At 42.6% G+C, this 18,489-nt stretch overlaps 1 protein-coding gene and 1 long non-coding RNA gene across 5 annotated transcripts in view; one reads left to right on the top strand and one right to left on the bottom strand.

Moving 5' to 3' along the window:
* Window positions 1-447: 447 nt before the first annotated feature.
* On the bottom strand, window positions 448-9,421 carry LOC308526910. The gene is made up of 3 exons (XR_013996586.1): window positions 9,357-9,421; window positions 4,139-4,225; window positions 448-2,367 (listed from the first exon to the last, which is right to left on the bottom strand). It is a non-coding gene; the product is annotated as an uncharacterized lncRNA (long non-coding RNA).
* A 263-nt stretch (window positions 9,422-9,684) lies between these two features.
* The window catches only part of ICA1 (islet cell autoantigen 1), a 113,537-nt gene continuing 104,732 nt past the window's right edge, over window positions 9,685-18,489 (top strand). The window contains exon 1 of one of the 4 annotated variants that reach the window (XM_081102172.1): window positions 9,685-9,902. In XM_081102172.1, the coding sequence (XP_080958298.1) occupies window positions 9,746-9,902 (157 nt within the window). In that variant the 5' untranslated portion in view covers window positions 9,685-9,745. Of the gene's footprint in view, window positions 9,903-10,107; window positions 10,270-18,489 lie in introns of those variants that run through there. The other 3 variants (XM_081102173.1, XM_081102175.1, XM_081102174.1) reach the window with 3 other exon arrangements.

Below are 18,489 nucleotides of genomic sequence, written 5' to 3'. Positions count from 1 at the left end.
CCTGTAGTGTTAGTAGTCATGTCTCTCAAATGTAAACACATACTACAGTTCAATTAACTATGCAAGAAAATAAGGTTCAAAAAAAGAAGAGAAAAGAAGTTTCAAATCAGAACAAAAGTGTTTGCTTTAAACATACTTTTTGTGAGCAGCTTTAGAAATATAATTTTAAAAATTGCAATTAGAAAGAAACAATAATAAACACAACCTAATATAGTGTCTGACCCATGAAAGGTACTCAATAAATGTCTGGCTTAAATGAATGGTCACAGAGAAAACAAATAACACAATGTGGGATATATATGTACATATATATGAAGAACTATAGAATAACTAACTTTACAAAGAAGAGATAGAAGAACATGCTTTTACGTTCAAGGGATTCAAAAGATGATAAAATAAATAATGTTCAAGTCGTTGCTGCAAAGGTAGAGAAAAAATCACTTAGATCAATGTATGAATGTTTTATTCTCCATTATTGATTTGAACTAATAGGAACTATTAAAATCCAAGAATAATTAGTTTTAATGTATTGAGGAAGGAGGAAATTTTAATTAAATTTTGCAAACAATAAATCTCATTTAAGTGTGAATTAATCATAAAAATGCTAGTATAAGTTGAAAAAAATGAAGAGCATTGAAAAAAAATTAAAAATAAAAAGACAAAATTAATTTATAAAGACAGAGCATACCAACACAATAAATACCAATAATGCAATAGTAGAGAAACACAACAGGAAGTGAGGAAGGAATTAGTTTCACAGTAATAGATTTACAGAAAGAGAAAATGTCTAAAACAACCATTAGGAAATTTCCTGGAGTAATGCGGGTTAACAGCTGCAAGTGACATTTATTTTATAGAAAACACACACCCCATCCTATGGCCTATGCATAAGAAAGGTTTATCTAGAGTTGGCATTTGCTTTTTGTTGAATTCCTTATGGAGAGCTAAATCTAAATAAAGAATTTCAACTTATGATTTTTAAATTGTGTTTACAGTAATTAGTATATGGAAGATGAAAGGTCAAAGAAAAAAATAACATTTAAAAAATTACGTATCTCTCCATCAAAGTGCTTCATGTTGTTCCAAGTCTTTTCAAACTATCTATAAGATGACACAGCATCAACAAAGATCAAAGAATGGTATTATCTTCCTTACTAAATCCCTTTTCTTTTTGATAATGGAGAGAAAACTAAACATCATAAAGCTCTTCCTTTGAAAGCGGAACTCTTAACTTTGAAAATTGGGGAGCGGGGTGGTCATTTTTATGAGCCAAATAATTCAAACTTTTTAAAGGGACATTAATTTGTCCATGGCACCATGAGCATAATTTGCTAATTTACCTCTGCAGCAAATGTCATATTTTATTAGTGGCCTGAAATAGTTAATACTTTCCTCTTCCCTGGCAGGTGCCTACTTTCCTGACATACTTAATCCGTTCTTTACAACGGAAACTCAAAATTGTGTGGAGAGGAACAAAGTGACACCTTATCTTCACCCACAAGTGTGACGCTAAACACGATGACAATTGTGCCAGACAGTAGAGACTCATTCCATATTTGCATTCTAACATCACTTACACATGCTTTGAAGTAACTAGTCCTTTAAACATTCAAGGTTAAAGTGCTTCTGATTAACTGCAGAACTGGTATTAAAGTAAAATGCATGCTTTCTTTTGGTTCTGTTTTATTTTTTATAATCTTGGGCTAAACATCTGACCAGAGCTGTACCACATCACACCAGTTGCAGAGCTAGGCTGTCTCTGCATTTACCGGATAGTAAGAGGAATGAGGTTGTGTGGTTGTGTTTTCCCAGCCTCTGACTTTCACAGTCTCCTGGGTTATCAATGAGTATTTAATAAACAAGTGGCTGAGGGGAGGGAGGGACAGAAGGATGGACGGAGGAAAGGAAGGAAGAACAACATAATTTTTATTATCTCAAAAATCACTGGGCAAAACAAGCCAACCAAAGGTTATATGAATTTTCTGGGGCACAGTAGGCCAGCAGTCCCCCACATGAAAAGTAAGTGGACTTCCATCTATATTTTCTTGAGGCTTAAAATTTCTCATATATAATGAAGACTTTTCACACACACACACACACACACACACACACACACAATCATACCTTTTCTCCCTGATATCCAAAGGAAATACTCATAGCACATGATCCAACCAATCCTCACATAACTTCAGTGGGAGACAACCAGTCATTTCCAGCCACCGCACACAGAAGTGAGATACTGGTCTTCAAGTCCAGGACCTCTGGTTTATTATGACCTCTTCAGTTCTGTCACAATTCCATCTCAATACTCTACAGCCTTTGGACTACGTGATGAATTCAACCATTCCTTAGGTAATAGCATATTTCCTTGGAAGAAAGAGAAAAGAAAAAAATTTAATTGTTATGCCTCTCCTTTAAAAAGGAAACGAGAATAAATAGTACGCTCAGCAAGAAAATACTGGTGCAAGCTACAGCCCTCTGTTCTGCAGGCATTCACAAGACTGCTGCTGACATATATGATAGATTCCTTCTCTGTTTGTTCCAAGTTCTCCTGGCTTTCAGCCAACACCACAGCTTGCCAAGGATCTTTTCCCTGATTGTACAAAGAATTCAACAAGTCCAGGTGATAGTCTCAACTATCAATTTAATAAAGACTCCATTTTTTTCACCCCCAGGCGTTCTCCACTGAGAACTAAATTCCTTAGGCTAAAAGACTTAAATAAATTTAAAGAGTTAAAGCAAAACTTCTGAAAGTGAAAGAGTGATGTAATTATAAGAGACGCCTTCACCCCTAGGTCCTAGGTTGCATTCCATTCTGGCTGTGAAACACATTAAATGTGTGGGTCACTGTTTCCGCTCATGTTCTACAACATAGCACTCTGATATCACAAGGTGCTAGCTACGTCTTAAGATAGTGGTGTGGTTAAGTTTCCAATTGGTCATTCCAATGGAGCCTAGCTTATCAAGATGATTGGATATTTTATAAAGTACGGCCAGGCAGTTAGTAGCCTACTGGGTTGCAATGCAGTGAGCTCATCGATCAGAAGTCGTGTATGGAATCCTGCGATGCTTTAGAGGCATGTAAGCAGAGAAAGCAAATCCAAATCCACAAAATTATTCCAAGGATGATTAGCTGCTGCTCCTCCAGGAGGAAAGGGCATTCCCAACTCAAAATAACTGATCTGCTACAGAGTAGTAGGCCAGGTCCCCTAGAAGGACATTGTTGGTCACTGTTGCTTATCAGTCTTGAGGAAAGAAAATGTATGCTGTTGAGTCCAAGCATCGCTGCCATTCTGATCCTCATAGTTGTTATGTCCATGAACCAACAGACTAGCTGGAGAAGGAAAATGACTGACTCCCCAAGAAGAAATCATCTGTTCCCTAGTTACTGAAACCTCTTCTGCAATGATGGCCTCTTAGTGTGCAGTCACATAAACACTGACATTCTCACAGTCCGGGCCCATTCTGAAATGTCCATCCACCCTTCCCTAAAACCATCTTGTCATCAATTCTCCAGTCTTGATCCTTTCAGGTCCCTCACCATCTAGTCAGGACAGGATTAAAAATTATCTAGTATGTACTTACTCAGCCTTAAGCACCTCTAAAATATTGCCACTGTCCCAACCAAGCTCCGTGCCCCAGTATATACACCATTGCCCAAGTCACTCTGGCCCTTCCCTCAGAGATCTCTCTGACCGCCCCACAATCCAGTGATGAAAGGGTTAAAGTCTGGCACAACAGGGGATCTTCAGCCCCAATTTCAGTGCTAGATTCCAATTGCCTTAACTCAATTACAGATTTGAATAGCACCTCTGTGCTAAATAATTAGCTCAAGAGTTGCCATAGATCCTGACCTCAAGCAAAGTACACCATAAAATGTTTCCTTCCAGACAAAGTGGACAATAAAATTTCTGCTCAAAATTTAACACTGTGAGCATTTTCCTTCTCAGCTGTCCGTTCAGGACCACCCTGAAAAGCAGCAGGACTTCCTCTCATCTGCCTGGTGCCAGTACAGCATGCGAAGCCATCTGTACAGCAGCTTGAAGTTACTCTATCCCTGACCCATGCATCATGGGAAACTCCCTGTGAGGCTTAAGAAAGTAATATAGGAGTGCAAGTGCCTGCTCATTCAACTCACCTGTGTCTTCAGGCTTCTCATAGGCTCAGCCTCCATCGCTTCCTCTTTCTTCTCAATCCACTGGATATGGATCACAGTTGTGAATGCCTGGCAAGACAACACCATTTCATGTTAGGCGTCAAAGTAATATGGCCATCTTATGCCAGATGGTTGATGATTCCGTTTCTATGTGAGCCTAGCCACAAAGTCAGGAGTCATTTCTCAAAATGAAGGGTCATCTGCTAAAGGGGCCTTTGCATTCTTCCCAACACAAAGGGTTTCCTCTGTGATGGTCTTGCGGGGGGTTGTCACAGGCTCCATATAGTCCTCAGATGGGTCACAGATGATTCCAGCAGCACTGGATCCACAACTCACAAGGGCCAGGGCTCACCTTGCACCAGGCCAGCTGCAGAGCCCCCTCTTACTTTGGGTTCCACTCCAAACTGGCAGCTTTTGGGTGGTCACCCAGAAAAAGGTCAGCGTAGGACAACCCAAAAGAGGCAACACAATGTCTAAAATCCAACTCTCTGTGCCTGGTAAATTCCCTTTTAAAACTTCATGGATGAATGTTTCATTACTTAATGTAAATTATAAAATCAATATTTTTTCACATCAAAGTACTAAGATTGCAAAGCGCTGCTCTATTATATTCATCAAATTTGGTGATTATTTTTCTCCCACTTCATTTCATTCCTTCCTCCATTCCTTATTTAAACCTCATCTACTTACAAAAGGGATTGAAAGTGCCTTGCCATGTGTCATTATTGATTTTTCCTAATAAAATGGTAGCATGAAGTTGCAGAGTAAGATAGACTCTTATAATATTCAAGTAAGTTCATCACTTAGCTACATTTACTTTCTATATTATGAATCTATATGTAGAAATCTTCCCATTTGAAAAACTATTTAAAGACAGTTCAAATGCTCTTAGAATCTTTAGCTCTTGTTGAGACAAGCAGAATAAATACTGCCTTAATATAAGACTTTTTAAAGTGATTTTAACACAAATTGATTCTGAGTGCACCCAAAAAGTGCTTCACTTCTACAACTATTTATTGATTATCTACTGCGTAGGCTCTATGTGAGGCCCTAGAGAAATAAGGCCCAATCAATAAGCCATTAGAGTTTACAGTCTAATAGGGGATATAAATAAGTAGATAGAAAATTACAATATAGCTTCATATGTTCTAAGACAGGACTAACAAGAGGGTGCTGTCATATTAGGGACAGGGAAAACTTTCCAAAGGAAGTGATATCTAAGCTGAAGACTAAAGGGAGAAAAAAGTTGAAGCCACACAGACCAAGATGCTAGTACATGAAGGAAAGAGTGTGTGCTCTGGGCAGGGCAAAAGTGATGTGCAATGACCCATAAATCACAGAGAGCATAGTGTGTCTGGCTACTGAAGGCAGTTCACTAATGCTGGCTCTTAGAATTGGGGTGGTGGTGGTGATGGTTGTAGCAGGAGAATCATGGAAATATGTATGTGGTAGACACAGATCCTTGCCTGTGTTACAGTAGGCTCTCCTTTCTCTGCTAACAGAACCTCAGAAAAGTGGCACAGATCCATTGACTTAAGGACAGCTAGGAAAAGAATCAAGGTAATTTTACTTTAATAAGCCATCAGAGATTTGGCCAATCAGATCTAAGGAGAAGTCAGCTGAAGCTTCCCTTGGAGCTAAAATCAGGCCCTCCCAAGGAGAAAGCAGTTGCTCCCTTCTTCCCTGACTGGGATGCTCACAGAGGCCTTAAAAACTGTCTGGACAGAACTGCTACAGCCATCTTGTCATCAAGGAAAAGACCCAAAGAATTGAAAAGAGCTGATGAAGGCATTATCATGTAGTTGAGCTAATAAACTATCCATAGAACTATCTCTGTCTTTGTCTAAACTTCTTGGTTTATGAAGATATTATGAGGTTAGGAAGAGATTAAAGATATTATAAGAATAATATCTTTGCCAAAACCGGTTTGGCTCAGTGGATAGAGCGTCGGCCTGCGGACTCAAGGGTCCCGGGTTCGATTCCGGTCAAGGGCATGTACCTGGGTTGTGGGCACATCCCCAGTGGGAGATGTGCAGGAGGCAGCTGATCGATGTTTCTCTCTCATCGATGTTTCTAACTCTCTATCTCTCTCCCTTCCTCTCTGTAAAAAATCAATAAAATATATTTTTTAAAAAAAAGAATAATATCTTTATTATTTAAGTCTGTCAGTTTTTGCCTATGTATTAATTGGGTTGTTCATTTTCTGATTGTTGAGTTTTAAGATTTATTTGTATATTTTAAATGTTTGTATATTTTATCAGATGTTTTTTGAAAACATCTTCTCCTAGCCTGTGGCTGATCTTGACAGTGTCGTTTGCAGAAGAGAAAAATTTATTTTTAATAACGTTCCATTATCCTTTATTTTCATAGGTTGTGCCTTTGGTGCAGTATCAAAAGAATCGTCACCAAACCCAAGATTACCTAAATTTTCTCCTATGTTATCTTCCAAGTTTTATAGTTTTGTGTTTTATACTTAGGTCTATAATCATTTTCGAGTTAATTTTTATGAAAGTTATAAGGTCTATGTCTAGATGTATTTTGGGGCATGTGGAGGTCCAGTTGTTTCAGCACCATTTGTTGGAAAACCTATCTTTTCTCTATTAAATTACTTTTATTTTTTTAAAATATGTTTTTATTGATTTTAAAGAGAGTTAAGGAGAGGGAGAGAGACAGAAACATTGATAAGAGAGAAACATCAACAGGCTGCCACCTGCATGCCCCCTACTGGGGATCGAGTTTGAGGAACTTCCAGACCATTTTCCTTCTTTTCCATTCCCGTCAGCAATGCATGAAGGTTCCTACTTCACATCCTCACCTGGATTTACCATTAAGCAATATTACTTTGCTAAGAATGATGGAAAGGAAGAATAGGGTTACACCCTGATAACTTAGTGGAGATCATACAAGCTCTGGACTGCCTACTTCCCAATTACTCTCTCCAATCCATTTTTAATTTTTTAAATTTATTATCATTTTAAATCATTTTTAATGTGCAATAAAATAAACCTTTTGACTCATTTAATCCACTACTATTCTGGGTCTCTGTTAATGGCAACCTGACAGAATTCCTCATTCATGTGGTCCTCTTAGCATATCTTGAACCTGGGAAGCCATCAAAAACAAACAACAAAAAACAGCCACCACTGAATTGAAATGTAAGGATTTTTTCTGTGGAGAAGTTTCTTTGTTTTCCTGTTCCACTCCGGAAAATGTACATTATTTCCTTCTTAACTTCATATCCTATCATTCAATAGCCATTCTCTTCTTAGACATTGTTTCAGCTCTGCTTGGCATCTTGTGGGTGCTCTATGCCAATGAGACAACTTGATACCCAGAAACAAATGGAAGTGTTATAAGTGGAGCAATGTTTTAAATGGGAAGAAAAGCACTCATTGTGGCTTATGTAGAACAAGCATGAACTTACTACTATTTTCTTCCTCAAATATTGTCCTAAATTTTAGGACAGCATTAATAACAATGAAAAGTCATGTAAAGCTTTATCTTAAACTCTCTGGGAGCCTAAGGAATTTCAGCGCGATGTTGACCAGGTAGTGCTGTATCCCATATCTGTTCACCTTTAGACATGGTTTTGGAAGCCACTTTAAGCCTCGTTGGCAGGTTAGACTCATAGCTCAGGTTTTTGCCTTGATCTTTGGAAAAGTAAAAGGAAACCTGAGTCGTCAGTTATATAAATCAGCTTTTTAGCCCACTTCCCCTAGTGCATGTGTTCCAAGGAGCTGTATTTTGTGGGGATACCGTGAACACACGCACAACCTGCCATTCTGCTGGACTCTCGTAACAAATGTAAATACCACAAAGCCAGTCTTTGATAGACTTTCTAATACTTTTCCCTGTAACTAGTAAATCAGGACTGGTGGAGAGGAGAACATTATAGAGTCAGGGAATTTTATTATCTATTTCTCTCTCAATATCTTAATTAACTGACTAATATATTCAGCCAACATTTGTTGAGCACCTACTATGCTTAAAAAATCCATTCTGTTAAAAAACTATAATCTCTTTTTTTCTTTTTAAAGATTTTAAAATTGATTTTGAGAGAGAGAGAGAGAGAAAGAGAGAGGAAATGAAAGGAAGAGAAAGCAAAATATCAATGTGAGAGAAACATCGATCAGTTGCCTACTGCACGCCCCCTATAAGGGATGGAACCCCAAACCCAGGTTAGTGCCCTGACCTGAATCAGGATAACCTTTTTGGTGTGCGGGACCATGCCCAACCAACTGAGCCACACTGGTGAGGCCTAATCTCTATTTTTCAAACTTCTAATAGGTGTTATAATAGGTGTTATAAGTTAATGGCTTGGAAGAAAATATTTTAAAATAAAATATCTTAATAATCTTTCTTTTGCAAGGAAACCTTTTTTTTTCTCATTTTAAGGGTTTTGCTTTTTATCCCCCCCCCCCCCCACCCCTTTCCTTCTTACAAAAAGGAAAATCATTTAGCTTGTGTTCAGGTCAGTTTGAATGCTTCTTATAAAAACCAAATATAGGAGCAATGTTTTTCTCTCCCCAAACTTCTCCTGACTCTCAGATTTTCAACAGTTTGCTATTTTGTAGGCCATATTATTTGTTTATTCATAAACTTTTATCAAAGACTTGATGTTTGCTCAGCTAAATATTTTGTGCCATACTGAGACAGGCTCAAACCTATCTATATAGGAATATATCCAAAGAATAAAGTCAACTTTAAAGGTTACATACTTTTCAGGAACTGTACTATCTTGCCTTTCTACTAAAATGACAGCATCTTCTCCTGTACATTTTCACTATCCATTTTGGCCAGCCACCTTTCTCTCTTGAGATGAAGCTAATTCTCTTGGTTCAGACAATTCTGGAGTCAAACTCCTATTCAATATCCTATTCGCTGAGGGCCTTTATGGCACTCTGGGCAGTCAGAGTTTTCATTTGTAAAACAGGAATAATAAGTTTACCTACAGTAGTGGGTTGCTCTAAGGGTTAAATGTAAAGTACACAGCATGTGCCTGGTATGAACAGCCTATTCGTGTTAGATGGGTTTCAGATTTGTTTGCATCTTTATTCAGTAACCATCTTTCACTCCATCTTGTTAAATTGCTTACTTCAATGACTATTCAATAAACCTTTTAACACATATATAACATAACCAGGCATTGAGTCATAGCACATTGAGATTGCTTTTCAGCATTGATAATTTTGGGAAGTACCTATTCCAGCACTTTTTCTTCAGGTGATCCCTGCAGGGTACTCAAACACCGGGTTTGGTTCTTTCCTGATGACAAAGGATAAGAGAGGATGAAATTACCATCAGCATCAATAACAAGTGTAAGAGATATGTGGCTAAATGGGAATGAAAACATTACATACATATGCATACACACAGTTTTTTTCACACAGCCTTTTTCCTTTCAGCCCAAACTTGGTTCACAGGTACAGGCCTCTGTAACTTTTCTTGGCATTGAAATCCTGAAGTCTCCTGCCCCCTAAAGCCACAGACATCTATAGTGGAAGCAAGTAGCAAGCCCTACACTGGACACAATGGGAACCCTTCGCCCAGGCTTCCACCTGTCGCCCAGGTCATTGTGACGCAAACGCTATGGACACGTGGAACACCTGCGGGAGAGCAAGGGCGGGGTCACCCTGGGCCGCAGGAACCCGCGGGGGACACCCCAGGAGATGGTGGTCGAGGTCAGACCCCAGGGAGCAGAGAGAGGGACACTCACTCCCCAGATCCCGGACCCGCCCCAAACTAGGTGAGGCCAGGGGCCCCTCCCTCACCCAGATCCCGGGGTCCTGATGGGGTGGGGGGTGGGGCGGGGGGGTTGCCCACCGGGACTCTCAGAAGGGGAGAGATTGGGAGAGGGGGCGGTGGCGGTGCCCCATCCCGGCGCCCGCTCCCCCCGGCCGCTGCGCTGCGCTGCCTGAGCTGCACTGAGCTGCGCTGCGGCGCTCGGGCTCCGCGGGCTGCCATTCCGGCTGGCGGCCGCCACCGCAGGAAGGGCCGGTTCCTGCGCTCCCCCGCCCCCTTCCCTCGCCTGCCGCTGACGCTGACGTCGGATGAGGGAGCTGGAGGGACGCTCCGTGCTCGGCCGGGAGGCTCCTGGGGGCCCGGGCTCCGAGGTACCTGCCCTCCGGGGCCGGGGTTGGGCGCGCCGGGCGGGCTGCGGGCTGCAGCGGGGCGATCGGGGGCGCCCGCCGGGGACGACCAGTCCTGCCCTGCGTGGGCGGAGGGTGACGGGCGAGTCGCCTGCTCCTGCCGCGGATCCCCGTGCGGGAACCGCTAAAGCCCCCTCCCCGCCCCCGCCGGCTCCCTGGGGCCCCTGGAGACCTGGCGGATGCGCGCCCGGGGAGCGGAGGGACGCGTTGCGGGCTCCCGCCCCATCTCTCACCCCAGCGCAGGCGGCACCCCCACCCACGCCGCCCACCCCACCCCATCCCACCCCACCCACCCCACCCCATCCCACCCCACCCACCCAGCGCCTCGCCTCCCAGCGGCGGCGGCCCCAGGATCTCAAGGTCCTTGCATCTGGGGCGGACTTGTGGACGAGTTCACCTGCCGTGGCGCCTGGTGTGTGCCTTTTCCCTTCACCCCCGGACCCATCTTTGGCGGAGGTGGCAGGGAGCAGATGGGAACCGCTGTATCACCGCTGGTGCCGGGAGGTCTGAGCCTGGTGCCCTGCCAACGAGGTGGTCACCAGCCTCGGACCCGCCTGGAACCAGACACCCTAAGCAAGCCAGGTCCCTGCCAGCCCCGGCGCGCCCGTTTCCTTCGGGTGCTGCTGACTCCTCCTTTCCTGACCCCGGGCTATGGCAGCTCCCGCTTCCTCTTGCAGCGAACATATCCTGTTATTAAGCCGGCCCTAGCCCAGGACGACTCCCCGTGAGCCGTTCGCACCTTTCACTTGGAGTGCTCCCTAGGCCCCTCGGCGTTTCTTTGGGGTCTTAAAAGTACTGCGCCCTTTCGCAGGTGGAATGTATTCACAGCCCGGCTGGGGAGAGTCCTCGTTTAGAAAGAGAATCAGGCTGTTTGGATGGCATAACAAATCAGTATGAGAAAGGCGCGGGGTGGCAGCCTTAGTCACTGAGATCTGGTAACTTCATAGAAATGATCAGGCCTGGAAAACCAGCCGCAGCTGATCTGAGACCGGCATTGGTGTAGGAAGAAAGGCACAGGAGGCATTAGCCATTAAGGCCCTATATATTATGACTCATTGCAAACATGTTCGTGTCCAAACATTTCAGTGAAGCCTGTCAGAAAAATCTCAAATTGGTTTCCGTTGACTTTCAGTTTAGATTTTCTGAGATCTGGACTGTTCCCGGGGGTTGGGAGGTGAAATAGGAAAGGCTTATTGGTTTGAAATTAATGCTCCAGACTCAGTTTCTTACCTTTGATTGAAAATACACACACATTCTAAACATCCTTTTAAACCAGTTTCTCTTTAGGGTTCAGTTTTTATTTTTGAAACATCATGTATAGTATATACCATAGAGGCAAACTCAGTTTATAATCCTTAATAGTTCAGATGCCACTGGTTTTTAGACCAGCATATACATATATATTTAATTGCAAGAGATGTGGCTTCTAAATGGATCTTTTTTTTTTTTGGCATTATATAGTTAAATATTTGTATTATTTATAGTAAAGTTAAAAGATCTTTAGAAAATGACAGTAAAGCTATTGAGTACAAATTATAACAGTGAAGAAACCTGAGGTTAAAAAAACTGACTGCGGATACTTCACCCGCATTAAATGCTGAAGACACTGCATGGCAAATGCCTGGGCAATTTACTTCATCGCTGTCTTTCCCCCATTTGGTACACTTGAGTATCTAGCTGACTGCTTTCTCTGAGCATCTTTATCTTTCTCTGAGTGTTTCTCTCTCCACGTCAACTGTGTGAAAAATACAGAAACTTTTATTACCCAAAAGAAAACTTTTTGACTAAACAGTACTTTTTTTTTTCAGGTATAGGCAGTTTTATCAGAAGCAGGGAGGTGTGGCCACTGTGCAATGACAGGGCAGCGACAACCTGTGTTGATATGAACTTTATGGGTACAGAAACCTCATACAGGAGAAGTGGGGACATTAGTAGGCCCAGGTGGATCAGAGAGAATTTTTGCTCTTTACTAGTTGAGCTTCACAGCTAGAAGCCTTTAGATCAGTGCACTAGTCACTGAGGCACTTTTTACTCCATCTGCATTGTCAGATTTATGGGAACCATGGACAAGTTTGCTGTCTGCATGTTTTTGTTCATTAGATATCAGAGGTTACCAATTCATTAGACTTATTCCCATCCCCATTCCCGTCTAGAATCTGCCTCAACAGAGCTTTAAATGCAGACTGCTACAGGGTAAACCTCCCCCCGCCCCGCCCCCTCCCCAATTCCTCCCAACCTCAGCTGTCCGATTTTATACCACAATCATATCTAGCATCATGGAGGATGTGCAGAGGGCACACAGGCTTTGGATCCTAATGGAGCAGGATTGGCACCCCAACCATAAAAATAACTAGCCATGTGACCCTGAGCAAGTTACTTAACCTCTATACATCATTTCCCTACCTAGAGAGCAAGAATATCCACCTTGTGGTGTTGTGGTGGGGAGTAGAGATAATATATGTTGACCTTTAACAAATAGCCGGGTATTTCTCTAGAAAATGGGTTTATTCAGGAACAACAAAGAATTGCAATTCAGGGCATGAGGTCTAATGGCAAACCACCCCGAAGTCCAGAGAAACGAAGGAGAGGAATGCTCTTTTATAGAGTTGGGAGGAACTGTTGTAAATTGAAGGGTCCATTGGAGGAAATTGAAAGTTTGAAGGATAGTGACTTTTAATTGGCTGAGTTATGGCAGTCTCCCATTGGCTGAGCTGTTACTGGGTGAGGAAGACTCTTCTTTCTCCTGCTGAGGTAGTAAAATAGTATCACTTCGTGTCAGAGATGCAAACTATGTCTCCTGTTGGGGTCAGTAGTGTTGTTGAATGACATCTGTGTGGGTTCTCTAAATGAGGTTTCTGTGTATTGATTTTCACATATATAGAAAATGTTCTGCCCAGTAAATAGCACTCAAGTAGTAGCAGTGAATTATTTTTTCACATACAAAACATATGTGCTCTCTGAATCTGAAAAGGATGCTACTGCTTTTCCCCTGGCAAGAGGGAAGCTGTTCAGTTTGGTTGTCAGTAATTCAGGTGATTTTTGTACCGATACTGAGAGTTTGGGCTTTCTGGAATACTTCTGATATTGGGGAGTACAATCTGTGGTCCAGAAACCAAGCAAAGCTAATTTGTTCCAGGGTGGATAGATCTTCCAAACCCCTGCTTCTCAGATGTGATTCATAGACCAGCAACACTGGCTTCCCCTTGGAGCTTGTTGGACATGCAGAATCTCAAGTTGCCTACCAGGCTCACTGAATTTGAATCTGCATTTTAACAAGATCCCCAAGTGAGTCACATGTACATTAAAGTTTGAAAACTTCGTTGTAACCTGGCATTTATAAAACTTTTCTGTCCCGTAGAATCATTTGGAGCTTGTTAAATGTGGATTCCCAGGTGGCTTCTCCCATCTCCTCCTGTTAGCACCTCAGGTGGCTTTGATGTCCAGGGTCCTGCCACACTCTTTGAGAAACAGTACACCAAACTCTTTATCTAACATAGTCCTCTAAAGTGGGCCAAGACCCTCTTTTTTTTGAGAAAGCTGCATAGTCGGCCCCCTTTTATGTAAGTAGGTATTATAATCCCTTTCTATCTGATAAAAAATTAAGACAACCTGCATAAAATGCCCTGGATAATACATATTAGAAGCACCTTGAACCTCTGTGAATCCTAGTTGACCATGCTTTCACAACTCCAGCATCAAAGTATATGCACTCTATGTGTGTGTATAAGTAATTTTAAATATTAATGACTCTCTCTAGGTCAGAAATGACTATACAGAATAGGGCATTTAATACACGCCTTTAACACAAAACCTTCCTTCTAGGCGACTATAGACAAGTTACTTAGGATAACTGATTTTGAGATTCACTCAGAAAATGAGGATTATGTCTACTCAGCACTGTTGTAAGGATAAGCATAATGTGCACGAAGCAGACATCGCAATGTCTGAAAAGTGTTAGCTCCTCAACTAATGGTAACTACGTGTCCCAGTGTAAACCTAGTGAGAGAATGAGTTCATGGAAAGCTGAGAAAATGACATGGCTCCGGATGAGAAATCTCTCCTGCTAAGGCAGATGACTTTGTTCACCAGATCTTTGGCCAAATCAGAGGAGCAGGGTCACCACTCTGTTTTCAGCCAGCATTTCTTGTGTCTATGCCATGCACTGGATTGGTACTGGGAATCTCAAGACCAGTCCCAGACCCTACCCTGCTCCAGAGCATCCTAGAGCCTAGTAAGGGAGAAGTAGAGAATGCAGCTGAGAGTTACATTTCAACAAAAACAGAGAGGGGAGAGCCCGTGCCAGAGGCACCCTCCCCCGTTGGGGAGAGAGCAGAGAAAACCTGAGAAGGTTCATGGAAGAGGGGACCCTTGAGCTGAGCTTTAAAGGACCAATAGGAATTCGGCAGGTGAAAAGGGTTGGGAATGGAGAGAAAGACTTCCCAACACAGTATGCAGGGAACAAAGGGAGAGAATACAGGTGGGAGAATACTGGCAAAGAGTCCTCATGTCTGGAGGCCAGTGTGCGTGTGTAAATCTTATTAGCTGAGTGACCTTGGGCACGTTCAAATCATCTGTGATTCGAGAGGATTAAATGTATTAATCAGGGTAAGCAAAGGCTTGATTTCACTTATGTGCTGAATAGTCCTGGTGGTGGTAGAGTTCTTAATGGGAAAGAGGGGACTGATATTGATATTGTCGTTAGAATTACAGAAATTGAAGAGGCCAATTTTAGAATGCATCCGAAAGAAAATACGTAAAATTAAGAGAAAATGATTGAAAAAGACAACTGAATGCAGCACAATACTGTGGGTTGGGAGACACGAGGTATATGTGTTCAGTGATGGCCCACTGATTATATAGCTAATGGTATATTGCTAACCCCAAGAGTGTAGACTGAATGTGGAAACGTTCTCTCACGCTAGGTAGAGAGAGCATTTGTACAAGGAGTGACTGTGAAGTATTGCGGCTACTTTCCCGGAGCCAGCATTAAAAAGCTCTTCCATTTCTTACTACCATCCCTCACACCCACTTCTCTGTTCCCAGAATAGGGCATGGACACCAGTGTAGGAAACCTGAAGGTACTTAGGGGAAATCCAGCCTTCTCTGTGTGTTTCTGGGGAGTGCATCCTTAGCCAGAGACCAAGGAGCTCATTGTGGTAAATGGTCCCCCCTCTCCTTATTGGTTGGAACCCTAATAGCCACCAGGAGTCCATCAGCAAGGGTTTACTGTTCACAGCACCCTGGTGGTAATGGATTTGGGGCTAACACAGGGCCTGAGCCTGTGATTAGGAGAGGTTGTTTGTATAGAAACAGAGTCCATTATCCATCTCTTTCCTCCAGGAGTAGGAAGGAGTAGTTAAAAAAAGGAGCGCAGGTGCCAAAAGCAGATCTGAATTTGCTAGTTGTTTACTGTGGGCGAACTACTTCACCTTTCTAAGCTTTTCTTTTCCTTTTTAAAAAAGTTTATTTTTCAATTCAGTCTACATTCAATATTATTTTGTATTTCAGGTATAGCACACAGTAGTTAGGTGATCATATACTTTGAAAACTGTTCCCCTGATATTTCAAGCACCTACCTGAGACTGTATATAGTTATTATAAGATTATTGACTATTTACTATGGTGTGCTTTCCATCCCCATAACTGTTTGTGACCACCAATTTGTAGTTCTTAACCCCTTCACATTTTTACCCATTTTTCCCCCCTCAATTGCAAACGGGGGTGGTATCCCCTTCATGGTGGCAGTGTGGGGATGAGATAATGGAGTTAAGTGCTTCACACATATGAAGTGCTCTGTAAATGGTAGTGCATAATTATTGCCTTCGTCCATCACATATTTACTAAGGCTTGCTGTTTCAGGTACTTTGGTTGGTGGACCAGTTAGGGTCCCTGCCTTTATGGACCTTACAGTCTAGTGCAGGAGTTGCAGATGTAATTAGCTCATTGCAAGAGAGTAATGGGAGTGCAGGGCACCACCAGCATGGAGTAGTTAATTCTCAGTGATGAAGACAGGGTGGCAGGGTGGATATTGGGTTGGGGAAGGCTTCATGGAGGAGGTGACATTTGATGAGAGTCTAGCCATAAGGTATAAATTGGCCGACTGGATAAATGAGGTGAGGGCATTTCAGGTGGAAGGAAACTTTGCAAGTGACATAGTGTATTCAGGAAAGCTCCAGCATTCTGAAATGACCAGAGGAATAGTTCTGTGTATGGGATATAGTGAAATTTTTTGGAAAGTGGGCCAGAATGTGAAGGGGCTTGGGTTTTTGCTAAGAAGTTTAGAATTTTCTCTGGAAGGAGGGTGGTATAATTTGACTTGCAAATTATAATAGTTCAGACTGTGGTATAAAAGATGGGAATGGGCAGATACAGGGATAGTGTGGCCTCTGAAGGCCTAGACTTAAGTCCTGGATGTGAATATAGAAAGGAAAAGATGTAAATGACAGCTTTTTAAGAGGTAGAAAGGAGAGATCTTGGAGACTGGCTACAAAAGATGACAGAGAAGTCAAGTTTTCAACTTGAGCCACTCAGTGGATTTCATGTTGGTAATTAACATAGGGACCACAGGAAGAAGATCACTTTGGGGGTAGAACGAGAGGGAGATAGGTTTAGTTTTAGATGTGCTGAATTTGAAGTACCTGTGGGATATCCAGGTGAAGATTGCCATAAGAAGATGGAAAAACACTTCTCCAGAGCATGAGACCCACCTTTCCATGTCCCTGTTGTAATCTCTGGAGAGGTGTCTAATCCCGGAAATCATTGGCAGACAGCTGTTGGTTGAAGCCACGGAACAAATCATCTAGAGAGAGCAAGAAAAGTGTAATGGAAGACAACCAAGATTGGGACCTTATCAATTTCTGATATTTGAGATGTGAGTATAGAGGAAGAGGAACTAACAAAGAAAATAGAAAATATAGCAAAAGTAGAGATTGTATTTCCTGAGAAATCAAGGAGGGGTGCTTAGTCGAAGGTCAAGTGAAATGAGCACCTGAGTTGGGGAGAAACTCTCTCTGGTGTGGTGGGCTTATAACTGCAGAGTAAAGGAAGAAGATGGTAACTGGAGGAAGTAAGAGGTTGAAGAATATGGGTTGAGGGCAGAAAGAGGTTGATTAACTTGAAAGAGAAGGGATAATAGATGGACTAAGGTGGGAAGGGGCAAGGGGGTGAGATCCATCCCTTCAGGAGGGAAAGAAGTGAACAGCAGCGGTTATAGTCATGGTGCTAGAAAGTTCCAAAGAAGTGAGTAGTGGTACACGAGGAGTGGAAGCTGTGGGAGAAGGTGGCGGTGCAATGCCCAGGGCCAGAATTCCCTGCAGTGCATGAGAAGGGAGCCTGGTCATCATCTCCCTGGGGAGTTATCTTCCACCTGCTGCTTCCTGAAGGCCAGGGGTTGAGTGTCCTTGCAGCTAATGCTCATTCCTCATTGTTGCCATAGGCAGCATGGGCATCATTGTGAAATGAGTAAACTCTGCATTGGTGCCAAACCACTCCCCCTTCCTGCTTCCTGCTTCTCTCTGCACTCCTGACCTGGAGCTCTGCACCTTTTAGATCCTCCCTACTTATTCTCCCTGCCTCACCAGGTGTATGCCCGATGGATGGCCCTGTCTTTCCTGATTCCCATAAAATAACCATCTTCTGCTTACTCACTCTAGGCATTGCTGCTATTTAATCCTATAAGGTTCTTGCCTAAGAAAGCAGAGAGAACCTGGAAAAGGGATCTTTTATGAGTTCTCACATAACACCAACTGATGACCCAGTATAGATAGGCAAGGTGGCTCTCTCAGTTGGGGTGCACGAAAACACAGTGCTTTCTCTCGCCGGCTGCTTCCCTTTGCTGTTGACTGTTATTTTAAGGTCCTCTTTTTGCTCTCCCTCCCCTGTCTGGGCTGCCCTCATCCCTTGCTCTTAAGTCAGCCGAAGCTCAAACATGATTTAGTGACCACAACTTTACCAAGGCAAGTCCTTGAATCCGTACCATTTGTAGAGCAAGGAGCCCTGGTGGTTGGTTTGCAAGAGCTGTGTACAGCACAGACATTTGATAAAGCACATATTGGTGCCTGTGTTCTTCTGTAGTTTAATACTTATGAAAAAGGCGTCCTATGTGCCTGGGGAAATTTTCTTCAGTCCTGGGTCTCAATTCCCTCCTCTATGAAAACAGGAGATTAGACTAAATGATCTATAAAT

The sequence above is a fragment of the Myotis nattereri genome (assembly GCF_964212035.1).
Source record: "Myotis nattereri genome assembly, chromosome: 11".
NCBI classification, from domain to species: Eukaryota; Metazoa; Chordata; class Mammalia; order Chiroptera; family Vespertilionidae; genus Myotis; species Myotis nattereri.
Note: the sequence above shows the minus strand (reverse complement) of the source record. Positions and strands in the feature narration are given on the sequence as shown.